The sequence below is a fragment of the Lissotriton helveticus genome, chromosome 1_1, assembly GCF_964261635.1.
Source record: "Lissotriton helveticus chromosome 1_1, aLisHel1.1, whole genome shotgun sequence".
Lineage (NCBI taxonomy): Eukaryota > Metazoa > Chordata > Amphibia > Caudata > Salamandridae > Lissotriton > Lissotriton helveticus.
The window spans coordinates 357,312,607-357,331,519 of NC_136057.1; the positions used below are offsets into that span (position 1 = coordinate 357,312,607).

Genomic DNA, 18,913 nt, shown 5'->3' on the forward strand with positions numbered 1-18,913 from the left:
ATAGGCCGGGGCTTGGCCACAACGTGTACAGTCCGGTAAGGGGCGCAGACCCGCCCTGTGTAGACGCGCTGGGGTGAGGTAAGTTGGGTGAAGGTAGTAGAGTTGAATGAGGCGTAATTTAGAGGAAAAAATATAAAGCTTTTCAGGAAGAATTTAAATAGTACAAATCTAAGCATGGTGAATCGCCTCAAGAAGAACAAGCATTGGCATAACCAATAGGTCTCGCCTTTGGGACCTTATATGTGGTTAGTCATGCAGCACATTATCCTGGGTGGGCTCAGACAATTCCAGCATGGAAAGTTGTGTTGAAAAGAAATCCAAGGCAGGCTGGAGGTGTCACACTGGCACAGTGCCACATGCAGTTACAACCTGCATGGTAGAGGGAAAGTTGGGAGGGGCAGGAAGTTGGGTAGGGACAGGAAATGACAACTATGAGGTGAGAGACAGCAGGAGGTGTTACTGAAAGAGCTAATGGACAGGCAGTGGGGCAGATATCAGTGAGGATGTAGGGTTGTTTGGATGCATGTGGTAAAACAGAAACGCCGCTGCTCGCGCAAGCTGACAGCTTGCACGCTGTCTTCGTTTAAAGCCCATCCCCAGCAATCTGGAAAGAGAGCACGTCATTGCGCGCACCGTTCTAATTTGGCCGAACGCTTCCCCTTCCATTGTGAGACGGTGTGACCGTCTTTTTACGAGAAGACACGCTGAGACCAAACCGCCAGCACCAGAAGTAAGTGCGGCATGTGTAGGCGTCTCGCTTAAGAAGGGACGGGTGACCGGTTCTGCCATAGAACAGCACGCATGCCTTACACCTTTGTAGATATTTGAGCACCAATACAGTAAAGCTCGTCATTTGGTCTCAGGCTGTGACTATGCGCGCGCCCTCAGTCAGAAAAGTACTGCTTAGATAATCGCGCAGGAATAAGTATTTCAATGGAACCCGCTTCAATGACGCACCTAACTTTCTGAAGGTTTATTCGGAAGCAACCCAAAAAAAATACAGTAGATATAGCACACTCAGAAGCACAAAGTGCAGATTGTGGCCTTATGCAGGGGATAAGTAATATGTAACAACTCACAAGTACGCGATTTTAAAGTATAGTACATGGACATTTTTTGAACTGCGTAGGTACAAATGTCAATAAACCAATTAGGCGTTTTCCCCAAGAAAGTTTACTTAAGACCAACAGGTTAAAACAATTCTCTTGTATTTTGACAGTGTTTAGGTCGAACTGAAGGAGCGCGACAGGAAAAAAGCAGAGGTTAATGAAGATGAGCTGGTAAAAAGAAGTACTTGCTTTGCAATTTAAACAAGTGTGCACCTCGCACTGAAAAGTTAAAAAAAGGCGTGCAGGCTGCAGCAGTAGGCGCGCACGCTTGGGAGAGCAGGCTTCACTTTTTCAAGCACTGCACTATAGCTTGTGGCGCGCCGCTGCGCACTCCCGCAAGGTGTATGCCGCCACAAGCACAAGTGTGGGCTTGAAAAAGAGCTGAACGACAGCCAAAGGTCTCCTATGCAGCGCATGCGCGCTGTGTAGGCGAGACCTAACAACGGCTAGAATAGTACTCTCTCCCTGAGTGGCAAATGCAGAGAAGGGCTTCTCATGTACAGCTGTCTATTTCCTATTGCAATCTAAATAGATATTAATAAATGTTATTGAAAAGGTAAAAAAAAATAGGGTACCTTTCTGATGTTCACATTTCCTATTCTGCGTACAGTCAATCTGAAAAGTAATCTTTGTTTACCTCTCTGTGTACGTATAGCAGGGCGAGGGCTTTAGGATACAAAGTCGGAGGGACGAGATGAGTTTCCGGATACCAGTATAGCCAAATCCTGTCTGCTATGGTCCTTGCTGTTGATTGTACCTGGCAGTTATTATGGCTGTTCTTCGCTGAGGCTTGTCATTCCCAAGCCTGTCTGATGTACATAGCTGCCGTTCATGCATTATTACTAAATCTGCCCAATGATCGAACTTTCGAACTCTGCCAGGTTGTCTTTCCTGCTAGTACTACCTGGTGTGGCCATTACTGGTCATCCACCCAGAAGTGGTCATTGCTCATCATCCTTAGTGACGCCATTACAGTCAATCCATGTCAGCCATCGTCCTCGCCACCAGTTCTGGGTCTTATTGCCAACTCCTGCTTTGTTAACATTTTCAATCCCAGCTGGGTTGAGTTAAGGTACCTGGTTCTGAACAGGTTACAAGAAGCAGCTTTGCACGGGACGGACAGGCAGTGTCCGCAAGGAAGGGGTGGAGAATGCTGGGCTTGAGGCAGTGCCCGCAAGGAAGGGATGGAGAATGCTGGGCTTGAGGCAGTGTCCGCAAGGAAGGGGTGGAGAATGAGGGCTCGAGGCAGTGTCTGCAAGGAAGGGGTGGAGAATGCGGGCTCGAGGCAGTGTCCGCAAGGAAGGGGTGGAGAATGCGGGCTCGAGGCAGTACTCACAAGGAAGAGGTGGAGAATGCGGGCTCGAGGCAGTGCCCGCAAGGAAGAGGTGGAGAATGCTGGGCTCGAGGCAGTGCCCGCAAGGAAGGGGTGGAGAATGCTGGGCTCGAGGCAGTGTCCGCAAGGAAGGGGTGGAGAATGCTGGGCTCGAGGTAGTGCCCACAAGGAAGGGGTAGAGAATGCTGGGCTCGAGGCAGTGCCTGCAAGGAAGGGGTAGAGAATGCTGGCTCGAGGCAGTGCCCGCAAAGAAGGGGTGGCGAATGCTGGCTCTAGGCAGTGCCCATAAGGAAGTGGTGCAAAATGCTGGCTCGAGGCAGTGTCTGCAAGGAATGGGTGGAGAATGCTGACTCGAGGCAGTGCCACAAGGAAGTGGTGGAGAATGCTGGGCACGAGGCCTGTCCCAGACCCCTCCTGCCGGGCCAATCAGAGTGCAGCCTCCTCGTCTCCTGAATGGCAGCAGCAGTACTAGTAGAGAGCTACAAGCTGGCACAAGATGACACTTTTTTTCCAGAAAGTAGTAATGCCTGAAAAAACTATAATTTCACACATTTGCACCGGGGTGTACAAAGATAGAACCATTACAGAAAAATATACTTTCTGTGGGTATGTCATTTACTTTCTGTGCTTTAAAGCCACCTGGAGAGGTGTGGTGCAGCGGCCAGGGCAGCCGACTTGGGAGCACAGGGTTCGCGGTTCGATCCCCGGCTCCGGTGGCAGCTCAGCTCAGCACCATGTGACTCTGGGCAATAGCTCACTTAATTTCCACGACGGGCCCCAGCGCCTTGAGACCCGTAAGGGGGAGTAGTTCGCACTTTACAAATATAGATGTACATTTTATTTACATTTATCTTAAAGAGCAGAGCTAAAATATCAGTGCTTCAGTGTGTAACACAGTCGTGCAGAGAGCTTGTCTGTAGCAACAGCCACCCCTGAATAATGATGCTCAGTATCTCTCTGCTAAACATGTCGAAAGAGCCCCTGGCTTCCAACGGGCACTTGCGCTCTCACGTTGTACGGGCACACGGCAGAATGGAGGCTCTTTTCACCTTTTTGGGTAACTGTTGTATTTACATTTGGGAAAACACAAGAGGGCGCGTTTGCGCGAAAAGGGTTAAAAGATACCACATAAGCAAACGCTCTGGATCAGGGAAGCACAGTATTGAGTACTGAAGAGGTTACCACATATTTATTAACTGCGACTCACCAGTTCAGCCACAGCCAGACTAATTAACACCAACAAGACCATTTAGATCATTTTGTCTCACTGAAACACCCAGTATTTTTGGTCGATACAACAAAATCAGGTAACCGGTTTGTTCACCCTAGTGCAAATGCACAAGTTACTTCCCTTCGGTAACGATATATCTGTAAGAGACATTAGTTAGTGATAGATTCCTTACCTTAGAATTACTCCCAGGCTCCAGACTGGATCCAGAAAGTTTTCGTCAGCAGTACCCTTGCGCGTCAGAAGGTGGTCTTGTGAGGCTTCGCGTCCGTTGTAGGCGTCGTGATCAACGGGATGACGTTGAGGCAGCTACTTAGATGCCACCCTTGAGCGCTGATGTCCTTTCTGTACACAACCTTCAGCGCCAGGGACGCAGAGCCATGCAAGATATTGACCACTGGTGCATTGAAACTAGGGCCCTGTAAGGGATGACCTTAACCCTAGAAATCAGTTCCCAGAACGGGGAGGATGGGTGGGGCGGTAAGGAATCGATCACTAACTAATGTCTCTTACAGCTATATCGTTACAGAAGGTAAGTAACTTGTGCATCTGAAAGACACGTTAGTGATAGATTCCTTACCTTAGAATAGATATCCCAGCAATACCAACCCCGGTGGTGGGTCTGCAAACCAAGATCACACCAGAAAGTCACGGAGAACAGAACGGCCAAAGAAGCTGTCTCTCCGGAATAGGCTGTCAAGGCAATAATGCTTAGTAATAGTGTGCAGCGAGGCCCACGTGGCTGCCTGACAGATGTCTTGCAGGGGGACACCATGTCCTAATGCAGTATTAGCTGCTGTAGCCCTGGTAGAATGGGCGCACAGCCCCACCGGAGGTTCCTTTTTAGCCAGAGAATAACAGGCTTTTATACACAAGATAACCCATCGGGAGATAGTCTTCTTGTGTACAGTCCGGCCTTTCTTGGCACCTACGTAGCCAACAAAGAGCTGGTCATCCACCCGGAACTGTTGTGTGCAATTCAGGTAAAATGAGAGCGCACATTTTGGGTCCCGACAGTGGAGCCTCTCTTCCTCCCTGGAAGGGTGCGGAGGCGGAAAGAAAGTGGGCAAGGAGATAGTTTGCACAATTTGGAAGGAAAAAGGAAAAAGGAAGGATGAGTGCGGAGCACAACTTTGTCCGGGTGAACAGACAGAAAAGGAGACTTACAGGACAGAGCCTGGAGCTCACTCACACGCCTAGCGGAGGTGATGGCAACCAGGAAAGCAGGCTTTAAAGTCAATAAACAAAGGGGACAGTTGTGAAGTGGCTCAAAGGGAGCGCACATTAAATAGGTAAGAACCAGATTTAAGTCCCACTGCAGCATCACAAAAGGAACAGGAGGGAAAAGGTGAGTAATGCCTTTGAGAAATCTACTTATGACAGGAGACTTGAAAAGAGAGGGCTGATCAGGGAGCCTGAGAAAGGCCGAAATTGCTGAAAGGTAGCCCTTAATAGTGCCCAGAGCAGAGCCCTGCCAGGCCAAAGAAAGAAGGAACAAGAGGACTTCTGAAAGAGGGGCAGAAAGGGGGTCTACAGCCTTTGCTATGCCACAAATGTGTTCCACCTGCAAGCTCATACCGATTTAGTGGAGGGACGCCTGGCTGCCAGAATGATATCCCAGACTTCAGGAGGCAAGTCAAATGGAATCAACCGTCGCCGCTCAATCTCCATACAAGGAGTTGGAGGTTGGACAGGTTCGGGTGGAGGACCGTCCCTGCTGCTGCGACAGAATATCCTCCTGAACAAGCAGCTGGATCGGGGGCTCCACGCTCATACTTAGTAGCTCTGGATACCAAACTCTTCGAGTCCACTCCGGGGCCACAAGAATGACTTGGGCCCGGTCGCGCCTGATCTTCAGCACTCTAGGTAGAAGTGGTTTAGGCGGAAAGGCGTACAATAGACCACAACTCCAATCATGACGAAAAGCGTCGCCGAGCGAGTGCCGCCTTGGAAATTCCAATGCGCAGAACTGCTGACATTGCAAATTCTCTTCGGTGGCGAATAGATCGTACCAAGGCTCTCCCCACTGTTGAAAGAGACATTGCGGCACCACCGAGTGAAGACGCCATTCATGATCCATCGTGCACCTGCGGCTAAGTACGTCCGCCCTGGCGTTTAAAGAACCTACCAAGTGTTCAACCACCAAACAAATGCCTTGATGTTCCAGCTGTGCCCAGAGACGCAGAGCCTTCTGACATAGGGTCCACGACCCTACCCCGCCTTGCTTGTTGAAGTACCACATGGCGGTGGTGTTGTCTGTGAACACCTGAACTACTGTCCACTTGACAGAGGGAAGGAATGCCTTCAGTGCGATTAGGATTGCCCAGAGTTCCAGAAGGTTGATATAGAGCTTGGACTCCGCCGGAGACCAGAGGCCTCTGATCTCCACCTCTACCATGTGGCCGACCCATCCCAGGAGGGACGCATCGGTCACCACTGTGTGCTCTGGTTGGGGAAGGGAGAGTGATCTTCCACTGACCCAATGCTGGTTCGTAAGCCACCACTGCAACTGTTGTGCAGTGCTCCCCCAGATCTGGACAAACTCAGACAGGTCCCCTAGATGCTGCGCCCACTGAAACTTCAGGTCCCACTGCAGAGCCCACATAAGCCATCTGGCATGATTGGTTAGCAGCAGGCCAGGAGGCCCAGCAGCCTCAAGGTCAGCCTGACCGAAACCCAGGGCAAGGGCCAAAAGATTGGAATTGTAGCTCGAATGTCACGGACTCGCTGTTCGGTAGGATAAACCCGAAACTGCGCCGTGTCCAGAACCGCTTCGCTAAAGAGGAGCTTCGGAGAGGGAATCAGGTGCGACTTTGGCACGTTGATGGAGAACCCCAGCAAATGCAGGAGGTCGGCCGTAGTCTGGAGGTGGGAGACGACTGCTTGGGGCAAACCCGCCTTCAACAACCAGTCGTCGAGATAGAAGAAGACTGAAACCCCTGATCTGCGCAGATGAGCTGCGACCACCGCCATCACTTTCGTGAATACCCGAGGGGTGCTGGTAAGGCCAAAAGGGAGCACGGTGAACTGAAAAAGCGTGTGGCCTACAGTGAACCGTAGGTAATGCCGGTGGGCTGGCAGGACGGGGATTTGAAAATAAGCGTCCTGCAAGTCCAACGCTACCATCCAGTCTTGCAAATGGGCAGACAAGACCTGAACAAGTGTGAGCATCTTGAACTTCTTCCGGAGGAAGCATTGGACGTTCTGAAGGTCTACGATAGGAGGCAGGCCCTTGTCATCCTTCCGAACCAAGAAGTAGTGGGAGTAACAACCACAACCTACTTCTGGCGTCAGAACACGCTCGATGGCCCCCTTGGCCAAAAGGACCGCAACTTCCTGCTGGAGAAGGGCCAAGTGATCCCCCAACATGCAGTGGTACTGAGGTGGCATGGCTGGAGGGGTGGTCTCGAAGGGGAAGGGGTGGTCTCAAAGGGGAAGGAGTAGCCCCTTCGGACAATCTGTAAAACCCACCTGCCTGAAGTGATGGTGCGCCAGTGGGGGAAGTGATGGCGAAAGCTTCCGCCGACTGGCGTTTGGTGGATTGCGAAAGGAGCGAAAAGCAGAAGCCGAAGGAGTGCATGTTGTCGAAAGGCCCAAGGACTTGGCCGTAGCCCGCGAGTCCTTAAAACGCTCTAACACACTGTCTGCCTTGTTGCCAAAAAGGCGAGTGCCATCAAAAGGCATGTCCATTAGAGTGTTCTGGACATCCCAAGAAAAGCCAGTCGTCCTTAGCCAGGCGTGACGGCGTAGCGCCACTGTTGTGGAAATCGCTCTGCCTAGCGAGTCGGCGGTGTCAAGGCCACAACGAATATTGAACTTGGCTGCATCTCTCTCCTCAGCAATAGCTTGGGAGAGCACCGTCCGGGTCTCCTCCGGACACTGAGGCAGGGCCTGCGCCATCGTATCGGACACAGAGTGGGAATAACGGCCCAAGAGGCATGCGGTATTCACAGACCGCAACCCTGAACTAGCGGAAGAGAAAATCTTCTCAAACTGCTCCAGTTTCTTGGCTTCCCTGTCTGGAGGTGCAGAAGGGAATGCGCTCAGAGACGCAGAGGCTTGGACAACCAAACTCTCATGGGTAGGGTGTTGGGAGAGGAAAATGGGGTCGCCCGGGCCGGGCAATGGCATTCCTATCCACAGGAGCCCCCTTGTTGGGCCTGGACCAGGTGCCCAAAAGAACCTCGGAAAGGTCATTAATTAAAGGGCAGCAGCGGCTCCGCAGAGGAAGCCGCCGGCCATAGCACTTCTGTCAGGAGGTTAGTGCAACACCACTGAATAAGTACCACCCTCCTCCGTAGCCATGGTAGATGGAGACAGTGAGCCAGGTTCTGGAGAGAAATCTAAGTAGCTGCTGCGATGTCATCCCGGTGATCACGACGGACATGGAGCCGCAGGACGCCACCTCCCGACGCGCAGGAGTACTGCTGAAGAAAACTTTCCGGATCGAGTCTGACGCCTGGGGGTAATTCTAAGGTAAGGAATCTATTACTAACGTGTCTCTTTCAGATAAGAGGTTTTATAGGAAGCCTTTCTTGAGCGCAGTGACTTTGTCCAGGCTTTAGAGAACTGACTGAAACTTTATTTTACCAGAATAGACATGGACTTAAGGGTAAGAGAGCTGCGCAACTCCATAATTAAATCTGAAGGAAGGCAACTTTTCAAAAATACACATTTACATGGTGCAGTAAAGTTACAGCTCACCGTGGAAGCTACCACCACGAATCAGCAGTGCAGGCAGGAAAGCCAATTCCATCTATTTACCTGCTTTAGCTTTAGAATCAATTCGACTAAGACCACACTAGCAGAGAGACGAGCGTCATGTACCAAGCCAGGAAAAGGTGGAGACAGTAAATGTCGTGACTGAGACTGCCTCCTTCTGACTTCGTACAGCTTATGTGTAGTAAATATAGGGTCATCTCCTTGGACTTCAGTTTCAATGCTTTCACTCAATTCCCCTACAGAACGATTAACGCCAATCGTTGGGACCAAGGTAAGATGTGCTAAACTAGATCAAATCAGCCATCCCCAGGTTATTAGCCCACATGTGGCTTTCTGAAAAAGTGATTTTTTGAACCAATTTGCTGTCTTGCAGCTCTCTGACAGAGGAGTGTTTACGTAAAGTAGCATTAGCTCCTTCATGTATACACAATGTACCTTCAAAGCGCTGCAAACATGCAGCCCTACAAACTAAGGTGCGAGCAGCAACAAATGTGTCACTTCATAATACAGTATACTTGTACAAATCATCTAGAGATGTGTATTCAAGACTTTTCATTTATCTATCCTCAAAGTCAGCACAGTAAAGACATCGGTTTTCCTGCACACAACACAGCAAACGTTATTAATAGGTTTTCCATTTTTGTCTTGCCTTGTCTGCTTGTATCTATGTATATGGTATTAGTAGAGCATGAGTCTAGCCGAAAGGCAGTGGAGCAGTATTCGTGTGGCAAAAAAAAAATATTTGGAGAGCACAATATCCATTAAGATGACAAGAGCAGAGGACAAATACTTAGAAGATGGTGCTGAAGCTAGGAACACTGAGGGGGTCCAGAAATTCCATACATTGCGTTTGTAGCGCCAACAAAGTCACTTTAAATTAAAAAATATTGAAGACTATTCTGGATCAAACCACTAGATGGCAGGCTAATACTAATAACTCTCTAAGGCCAATATAAATAAATAAATAAAATACATTTGTAGATTTATATAGTGCGGCTCATCAACCGTGAGGGTATCCAGGCGCTGTCCATGGGCACTACAAGATGATCGATTTGCCCAGAATCACAGCATGTTGAGCTGACGCCTTAACTCGAACCCGGATCCCCGCTCCAGAGTCGGCAGCTCTGGCCGCTGCGCCACACCCTCTCCCTAATAATACAATTTATATATGGTGGAAAAACTCCTATCTGTTATCCCTTCAAACTTTAGATCTGAGGCCGGAGATCGGTCTTAGCTGCCCAGCTCTGGAGCTCTTGGTCATGTATAAAACATAAAAGGTGCACTTCTACAGGCTCATACATTTATCAACAGGGCCCTGCAGTCGCCCACTAAGTCCTGGAGATCACAATGGTCTGGGTGCAAGGTGTACACATCCAAGATAGACAGGCCGAGGCTTGGAAAGACATCTTTCTGCGATGCAGATCGCAGACTTAGATAAAGGCGCGGACACGGACGCAGATTAATTTAAATATGAAACAAAGAAAAAAATAGAAAATATGAAACCACCGACAGTGTAAAGGAAACGAAAGTGCGCGCTCAATGCATTCCGAGAAACTGAAACCGCACAGGAAGGGCCAGGTCATATGGCTAGCTTCAGGAAACCATCAACGTAATATTCCCAGCCACACAATTCAGTGTGTTGGTACAGAATGAATAGATGGAGGTTCTTAAGTGGTCTTGATAGTTGGCTGTGGCTACGCGGGCACGAGGAGGGCAGCTCTCCCTTGAGCTTGGCAAGACGTGGCTGTTCGGGCCCTCTGCCCGATGTAAGCACGTGCTCAGAACCCACCTGGCTTCAGTTACGTCGGGTTAAAGCTGTCGGCGCAGGTCAGGCTGCTGAATCCATTCGAGTGGCCCTTCCAAAGTGTGCCTGGACTCAAGATGGCGACCTTTTTTTCCGGTCTCGTTTTTTACTGTCAAAGATCTACTGCGGACAGGACCAATGCTTATATCTGGTTATGGTCCAGCCATTGCTTACCAAGGGTTACTTTTCCCTGTTAATCTCCTTTGTTTGCGTCATATTCCATGGCATTCCTTCCCATTCTTGTGTTTGTTCTTCCCCTAAAATATAGCTTCTTTACCATCCCTTTCATTAAATAACTGGCCAACTTTCGCTGCTTGCATTCAGGGAACTACTTTGTTTTTTCCTTTGAGCTCTCATTGAGAGTGCATGTGTTTTTTTTTTGTTGCTCTCTTCCTCTTGTGCTGCTTCTCCTCTCAAATCCCAGGCTTGCGTTCTCCATCTTGATACTCTCTACCCCTCCAGCTCATCCACAGTTTTCCCCAATCCTCACCGTTCCACTCACCCCCCCCCTTTACCCAACTACTCAATTCATCTCCCTCCCCTGCTGCTGTCTCATTGGAGCTTATTCTGCCCGCCTGCCCTACCACTGGTTCCCATTCCACCTCGTTTAAAAAACAAATTAAAATATATCTATCTATCTATCTATCTATCTATATATGTGATCAAGGCTCTTTGGGAGCCGAAACGCGTCGTGGCAGACTGGTGTTGGGCGCAATAAATCTTTAGAAACACCACGAATTGGGTCTCGTCTTTGTCAGAATTTGGCTGTTGGCACTACGTACCGCATATATATATATATATATATATATATATATATATATATATATATATATATATATATATATATATATATATATATATATATATATATATTTGTATTCTTTTTCGGATAGACAACAGTAATTTGCTGATGGACAGCTAGTTCAAAAACTCACTGTACTGAAACGTTGAGCACCAGGGCCCATTTTACAAATAAAGTTCAATTTCCCTGTTTGCGCCATGCCTCACCTTTAAACAGATGCACCGGGCATAATAAGGCTCCCCTGGTTACAAATCTGATTTCCTGGTTTCAGGGGGCCACCTAAATACTCAAGTTAGGGGAGTTAAGGAGAGTGAAGGGTAGTAGCTAATGGGCCACTTACCCCTGGGGTCACTATACCCCCTGGATGACCACTTCCGGTGGGGTGTGGGCATCACCCTGCCCCAGAGGTCCTAATTTCACCAAAGCCAAGATGGTGAAATCCTAAATTTTGCGCTCACTTTAGGTAGCCCACCTCAGGGGTGTGACTAGCCTGGAGGTGTCACACGCCTCCTTGCAAAGCTACTTTCCCGCCTGTCCTGGTGCCAAATGGGCCGCAGGGCAGGGAGTAGCTTTTCACAGTCCTCGGGGAGGCCAGATTCGCATATCAAAGAGGTGTGGCGCCGCGGCTAGGGCGACTGACTCCGGAATCTGGGGATCACGGTTCGATCCCCGCACCGGTGACAGCTCAGCTCAGTACCATGTGACTCTGGGCAATAGATTGCTTAATCTTCCCGACGGCCCCCAGCGCCGAGAAACCCTTACGGGTGATTGTGTGCTTTACAAATGTGGATTATTATCATCAAAGGGGGTGTGCTCTTTGTAGCTCCCTGCCAGGGAAGGCATTGTTTCTGACCTCTGAGAGCGGGCTCTCACCTCCTACTAGTCTGTGGTAGCAGGCTAGACAGAACAAGTCAGCCGGCACACTATAGAACTAGTTGGGTTCAGGAGGTACCTTTAAGGTACCCTCTGAGTGCATGTATTAATACCTCCATAACTGGAATTGGTGTGAGTTTATTAATATGAGGTGTTTGATACCAAACACCATAGGTTTCAGTGAAGCCATTATGTAGCTGGGAAACTCGTTTTGACCAGTGCACAGTACATACCTTAAGATGGCTTCCCTGCTTACTTGTAATATCCAGCAATGGAACTAGACATTACAGGGGCATATCTGCTCATGTAGATATATCCTCACATGTGCTATAATGCACCCTTTCTTATGGCTCTGAGGCCTGAGGGGGTGACTTGCATATAGCCCATGCAGTGTTTGGCATGGTTTGCACCAGGTCATGCAGCCTGTGATGGCAGCTTATGTGGAATTTGTGTGTGGGTCCCTTAGGGTGGCATAAGATATGCTGTAGCCCTCAGGGTCCTTCTTTAGTACTCATTCTCTAGGTACTAGGAGTACCAGTTACTAGGGACTGACAGGGGTACTAAAGTCCTTAGCCAATTGTGTACAATTAGACATCACCATGTTTTAAGGAAAGAGCAATGGCACTGAGGTCTGGTTAGCAAGCCTCAGTGCACTGTCAGAGTTGAAAATCAGCGTCTAGTAGCTAAAGAGTGGACAAATAGTGTGTGTGGGAGAAGGGAGGGCAACTAAAACAAAAACCCAGTTTCCTACAAGGTGGGTTTGTGAATGGACTCAAACTTAAAAGTCCTGCAGAACAGAGCAAGCAAAATGCCTCTCAGCGAACCTGGAAGACCAGACAGTAGTGCTTCATGAATGTATGGAGTGATGCCCCTATAGCTGTTTGGCAGATCTCCAGGACAGGAACTCCACATACCAACACAGTGGTAGCATCTTTAGCCCTGGTGAAACGAGCTTACAGTCCTTCAAGAGGCTGCTTCTTGGCCAATGCATAGCAGAGGTTAGTGCAGGGCACAATCAAGCAGGATATAGTGTGCTTTTGCATGGCCTTCCCTTTTTTCCCTGCAACCAAAAAAGGTCTGATCGTCCTTCCATGTTCTCTTAAACAATGGATATAAAAGTACCTTGCTTTTTAAGGGTCCAAGCTAAGGAGTCCTGCCTCCTCATTAGAGAGGGGTGAGGGAGAGCATAGAACTCCAACAGGATAATCGTTTAATGGACATGGAATGATGTTACGACTTTCAGCAAGAAAGATGGTCTCATCTGAAGCACAGGTTTGTCTGTGATCAGGTAGTGTACGGCAGGTTGACACAGAACTTGAAGCTTACTTATAGGCCACGCTGATTCTATGGCAATGAGCAACATCATTTTGAGAGTGAGAAGCAGAGGTGGTATCAAGGCCACAAGCCTCCTACAAGTCGTCATACCAATTCTTCTTGTGATAAGATAGGACAATCTCATTACTAGCAATGTAATAATTGTCCAAATCCGTGCCGTGCAGTCTTGGAGAAGGCAGACCTAGCAGAGAAAGCGTGACCTCAATGATGGCTGGTGCAGAGGAAGATTGGGGCCTCCTCTACCGGCATCAACAGAGATGACACTGGCTTTTAAGTACCAGGTACCAGTGTAAACCATCGCATCAGAGGCAGAGCAAAGACTGGAGCCAAAGGCAGCCCACGCCAACAGCGAACCCAACAGCAGTAACCCAGGTGGAGAAATCTCAGCTCCATGGGCCCAGAGTCGCGTCAGAGGGAGTTGGAAAGCAGTTGGAGCACAGCCACCCTGAGCTCTTTGATCTGTTTAGAAGTAGCAGATTGCCCAGGAAACTCAGGTTGTGCTGGAACAAGTTGTGGGATTAGCTCTGAAGTTGAATGACTTTGGGAGAGAGCTCAAGATGCATGGTGCCGCTCCTGTGCCTCCTTAGGGGAATGTGGGGTACTTGAAGAAGCCAAGTGCTACTTAGATTTCTTTTATTTTTGTTTTGGACTTACCCGAAGATTTCAAACAAGAGGAAGACAAACTGTGAAACAACTCTTGAGAGTTCTGGATCTCGAACAGGACTGTAACCAAACTTTTGACTTCTCATTGCAGAGTCTTCAGGTGCTTAGCGATGTAGCGTTTCACCTTGCTGTCTCGTATTGCTGTCAGGTTTATCAACATGTAGTCACTGTGGTCTTTAGTATTAAGGCTCAACCCCAGGCACCACAGGCAAACCTGATGAGGATCTGCCACAGATATCTGTTTGCAACAGTCCTTACAGGGTTTAAAGCCTGTCATTTTGGGAGGTGACATGTCCCTTGCACACTGTACACCATTCTTTTGGGACTGAGGTAAGGCTATCAAAGAAACAAAAGGTAACTCAAAAGCTGTGTCTGGTGGCATGGAAAGAAAGTAACTGATGTCAGCACAAGAGAGCGGGGCCTCTATAGGCTCCTCACATAATTTCCATAGCGAATAGGTGTTAGTGCAGAGCTGCATGGCTTCACCTACGGACGTGCAGAGATGCAGCTGAAAAGTTTCTGGAATCAGTTGGAAACCTGGGGGATAATCGAAAGCAGAGGAATCTGCAGTTAGATGTTTCCATCAGAAAGTGAGTGCCTCATTTAAAGGCAGTTGGGGCTCAGTAGGGGTTTGCCCGGCTGGAGAACTTCGGTCAAGATATTGGTTTTGAGATCGAAGGTGGGGGGAGGTGGAGGTCGAGAACTTAATCCAGCTTCCGCATGACCACTGTAAAGTAAGCACTCTCTTCAGTGGCAGCACTAGGAGTGTGAAAAAGCCAACATCAGGAGAGGTGTCAAGGAGAGACAGCTTGAACAACCCTAGTTTCTAAGACCACTCTGTGAGGGTTGGAAAGTGTCTCAGGGGCTTACCTTTCTTGTGTGGGTCACCGTCACCATGTCTCCTTATTTTCTTATGGATAGGTCTCCTCTCCTGTGACAACTTCAAAGCCGGTGACCTTAATGCCTGAGTGAGGTCGTAACTTTCTCTTACCCTGGTGGTCATCATTGGGTTTGGCCTAAAGGGTTTTGCCTCATGCTCTATAATGGCCTTGGGATACATACTATAACAAGATTCATATGACGTTGAGTCATGGTCAGAACTGAGGCACCAAAGGCACATGCAGTGATTATCAGTGACAGACATCTCACTCTCAGTCTCGGCATGGCATGAACCCTGATCGCTTAGCGTGAGGCATACTACACTCCACCAGAAAAAAAAAAGCTGAAGAAAAGTTTGAAATATGACAGACCGGATTATTTTAAAGAGGGAGCCCTGGACCAATTTAGAAGGAGCGGAAAAAGGGGAGCTGACATGAGGACGCTGGGGTGGGCGCTCTCTGGCTCCGGTGACATCACAATGGCGTGGCTTCTAGTGCTCATGTGAATCTTGCACCACCTAAGTTTCTGGATCCAGTCTAGTACCTGGGATATTGAAACGGTGAGGAATCTGCAGTTATAAGTACCCAACAGAAATTCGCATTACTCATAGTAACGGTGAATATTCAAACAGATCAGCATGAACAATTTAGCTGACCACGTGCTGCCTTGTAACATTTTCTAGTACTGGCAGCACAGTAGTTGAGCTTCCAGATAGTCAGATGTATAGATGAACCACCCAAGTCAATAATACATGGCATAAAATCACATTTTTGCATTGTTAAAGATCAGAGGCTGGCACCAAAGGTTTCTGATGCCAATTCAATTTAGCCACTGGACATTTTTTTAATGTTTCTTAGCACAAATCTCCCCACTTTATCCCTTAATGACACCATCCCTAATTTGTATAGGCCACTTTCCTAAAAAGCAGAGACTTTATTACACCAAGTACTATAGATGCAACGTAAAGAAAGATACTACTATCATGTCATACCTTACTCCATCCATTGGTGTGAACGACTGCCTCTTGAGTTCGTTCCTTGAATTCCTCATAGGACAGAACACTGCATGAAGAAAAAACATAATTAGCAATTCTTCTTTAAATATAAAAATAAAGTAGCATAGTTAGCATTACTAAATACAACCACATACACTGACACTATTAATCTAGTACAGGACTTCAATTAGTTTATGCTAAAAAAAAAAAACACGATCCACTTACTTCGTCATTGGAGACAGAGGGGAACCTATTATTCAATAAACTGTAGAACTTTAAAAATATTTGTTCTGAGCGCCTTTGTTTGGGTAGGTACAATGTTGTGGAGTTTTGTGAAATAATGCAAAACCTAAATTAGTGAGACTAATTCATGCTGTGCAATGCAATACTCTCACAGGCCAAATGTAAGCTTTAGCTGACAAGCCACTGGCGTGGCACAGAGAAACACCTTCACCACTGCAGAGGAAGAGACACAAGTCCCTGCTATGGTGGCAGTTGCTTTTCTCCTACAGCTTTGGGTATAAGACCACCAAGGTTTACAAGGTTAGGCAAACATTTGCGACTTCCTCAAATGAACCGCTAAGATTGCCATGAAGTTGGTGAAAACGCAAGAAGGTGACTGTTTGTCAAGTGGCCAAATACTAGATTAATTATTTAGAGAGCTCTGTAAAGCACTGCATTAGCGGTGCAGTCACTTCAGATTGCCAAAGCGGGATCAAGAAAAGTACAAACATAATAACAGGGAGTTAAGATTGAAATCACTGAATCCGGGCTATCTTACTTTCTTTTTAGCAACACATAGAAACTGGAGTTAAGATGTAGGAAAACCAGAAAAGTTCTGTTAAGTTCCTCAAAGTTTGGTTTGGATCTCGGACTTGATGCGTTCCACAATCTAGGTCCTTGGAATTCAACCCTTAGCTTTCAGATGTTTGCAGTTGGTCTTCAGGTTGTGTGTGGGTAATGGTCGGGAGCAGTTTTTAAGGGTAAAGTAGGGTTTGTGTACAACACGGTGAATCTTAACGTGGATTCTCTTCACCCCCACTAAACAGAGATGTACTTCCAGGTCAGGACTGAAATAGTCTCATAAAAAAGGTCAGCGCATTGGTTTTGGGGCCTCTATAACCTGTTATTGAGTTTCTTCAAAAGACCAATGCAGATGTTATAACGCTCTAGGGACACCATCCACAAGGCTTTCATCAGCTGAACACAGAGGTTCGTTTGGAGGACTGGGAGACATTTAAAAGAATTCCTATGTTTTCACCAGTCGCCGTAGTTGAAGAACGTGGACTTAGGTTGGGGAACAAGATGAAAGGTAACCCGGACTGTTATTGCTCTTCCTAATGGCACTGCCTCAGTTTTGGCTCCATTTATACAAATGAGCTATTCTTCATCCAAAAGAACATATGGTTTAAACATCTTATCAATTCTGCACTGGTTCGCTGGTCCATGATGCAGCTGCATATAGATGTGGGTTTCATCATTGTACATTTGGAGGTTCAAATGATTTTGATGCGGCTGGTGAGTCAGAGAGTGCACATTAATGTTAAAAAGAAGACAGGATGGGGTACAGCCTTGAGGAGCCCTACATCATACTGTGCTGGATAACTATTTTATAGTCACTTACTTGACTTGTAGCGTTTGGTGGGAAACTTGTATAAATGATCTGGGGAGTCCTGCTTTCCAGGGGACTGAATGGAAGAGTGATTTTAGGAGGTACAGGGACATGAAGGAGCAAACTGTGCAGGAATGGGATTGAACAGGACTACCATTTGCAGGATTCTTCCTATTAAGGAAGACAATGTATATTCACCATATCAACACACCTTAATGGTGAAAATATCGATATTAGACATCTTAATGGCGTTGGGTGTTTAGATGACTACTTCCAACTGAAAATCTCCTGCTAGTTTATCTTCTCATGCATGGTGGAAGTGGCCTAAGAAAATGCAATTCATCTTGGGATTTCTTCCATTTAATGAAAATGCAATAACTATGTGTGTGTATGTATGTATATATATATATATATATATATATATATATATATATATATATATATATATATATATATACATACATACATACATACATACACACACATACTTCTCCCCCTTTTTCCTTTTCTTCACAATAAACTAATTTTACGATCTTAAAAGATGCAATAATTTAACATCCTCATTCCTATGCTTCTTTCATCGGACCATCACAGGCCACAATTTTAAACTTTATGATCACTATATTAGTTTGTAACTATTTGGTCCTGGTGATGACTCTCGGGCATCTCTTTAGACTAAATTCTCAACGAACAGGCACTGATGTGAAAAGTTCTCCGGCTTATAAAATCTACATCCCACGTCAGTCAAAGACGTTACTTTGTCACTTGAACAATATAATACATACACATAATCTGTTTATAATGCACGTTGTTGCACGCAGTGTGATCACAGGAGCACTGAATTATTTGAAAGATTCTTTTGCATTAATCCGATTACATTCTTTATAACATTCCATAGTCGTCTTTTGCTAATGCAGGTTTCTGCATATACACTACAGGAGAAACCTTGCTGCTTGCCGCCCAGAGGATTAAGGAATCACTGCCTGTCGTCGCTGGATTGTGTCCCGAGCTGAGGGGAGGACTTTGCACCTTGCCGGACCCGCTGCGCGGGTCCCGCTGCGCCAGGAGCCTTCTTTGGGGAGTGGAGTTGAAGACCGACTAAGCCCTCGTGCACCGGCAGGGCTGCGAGCAGCCTAGCAGGGACTCCATTGACCAGGAGTCCCTGCGTGTTACACCTGTGGCCGCTCTCCCTGCCGGCAACGCCCCTTGCCCTGTCCCAGCCCCATTTAACTGGGCGGGGTTAACGCTGCGCGGGAGCGCGCGGGAGCGACCGGGGCGAAGACCGGGCAAAGAGCGGGCCGTTTGAGGCCATTCGAGTACGGCAGAGTCCGGCCCGGGCCCACCCCCCCTGGCTGTTCGGAAGTACCTAAGGTAGGCGGTGCGCCTTAGCATACAAACGTTTGCTTCTTGGTATTGCAAGGACGGATTATAAGTAACTGTGTGATCTTTTATCCCACCTACATCTTATGATGCCCTTAAGGTCAGGTAAAGAACGCATTGTTCAAATCCACACCACCAAGGGAGTCGTATCAGGCCCCCTTGACGCCTTTATTACACGG

General features: G+C 47.5%; 1 protein-coding gene across 1 annotated transcript in view; it reads right to left on the minus strand.

Annotated features, from left to right (window-relative positions):
• The window catches only part of BCL2L13 (BCL2 like 13), a 423,025-nt gene that overhangs the window by 121,078 nt on the left and 283,034 nt on the right, over positions 1-18,913 (minus strand). Inside the window, exon 5 of the mRNA XM_078673632.1 lies at positions 15,740-15,809. Coding sequence (XP_078529758.1) covers positions 15,740-15,809 — 70 coding nt within the window. The remainder of the gene's footprint in view (positions 1-15,739; positions 15,810-18,913) is intronic.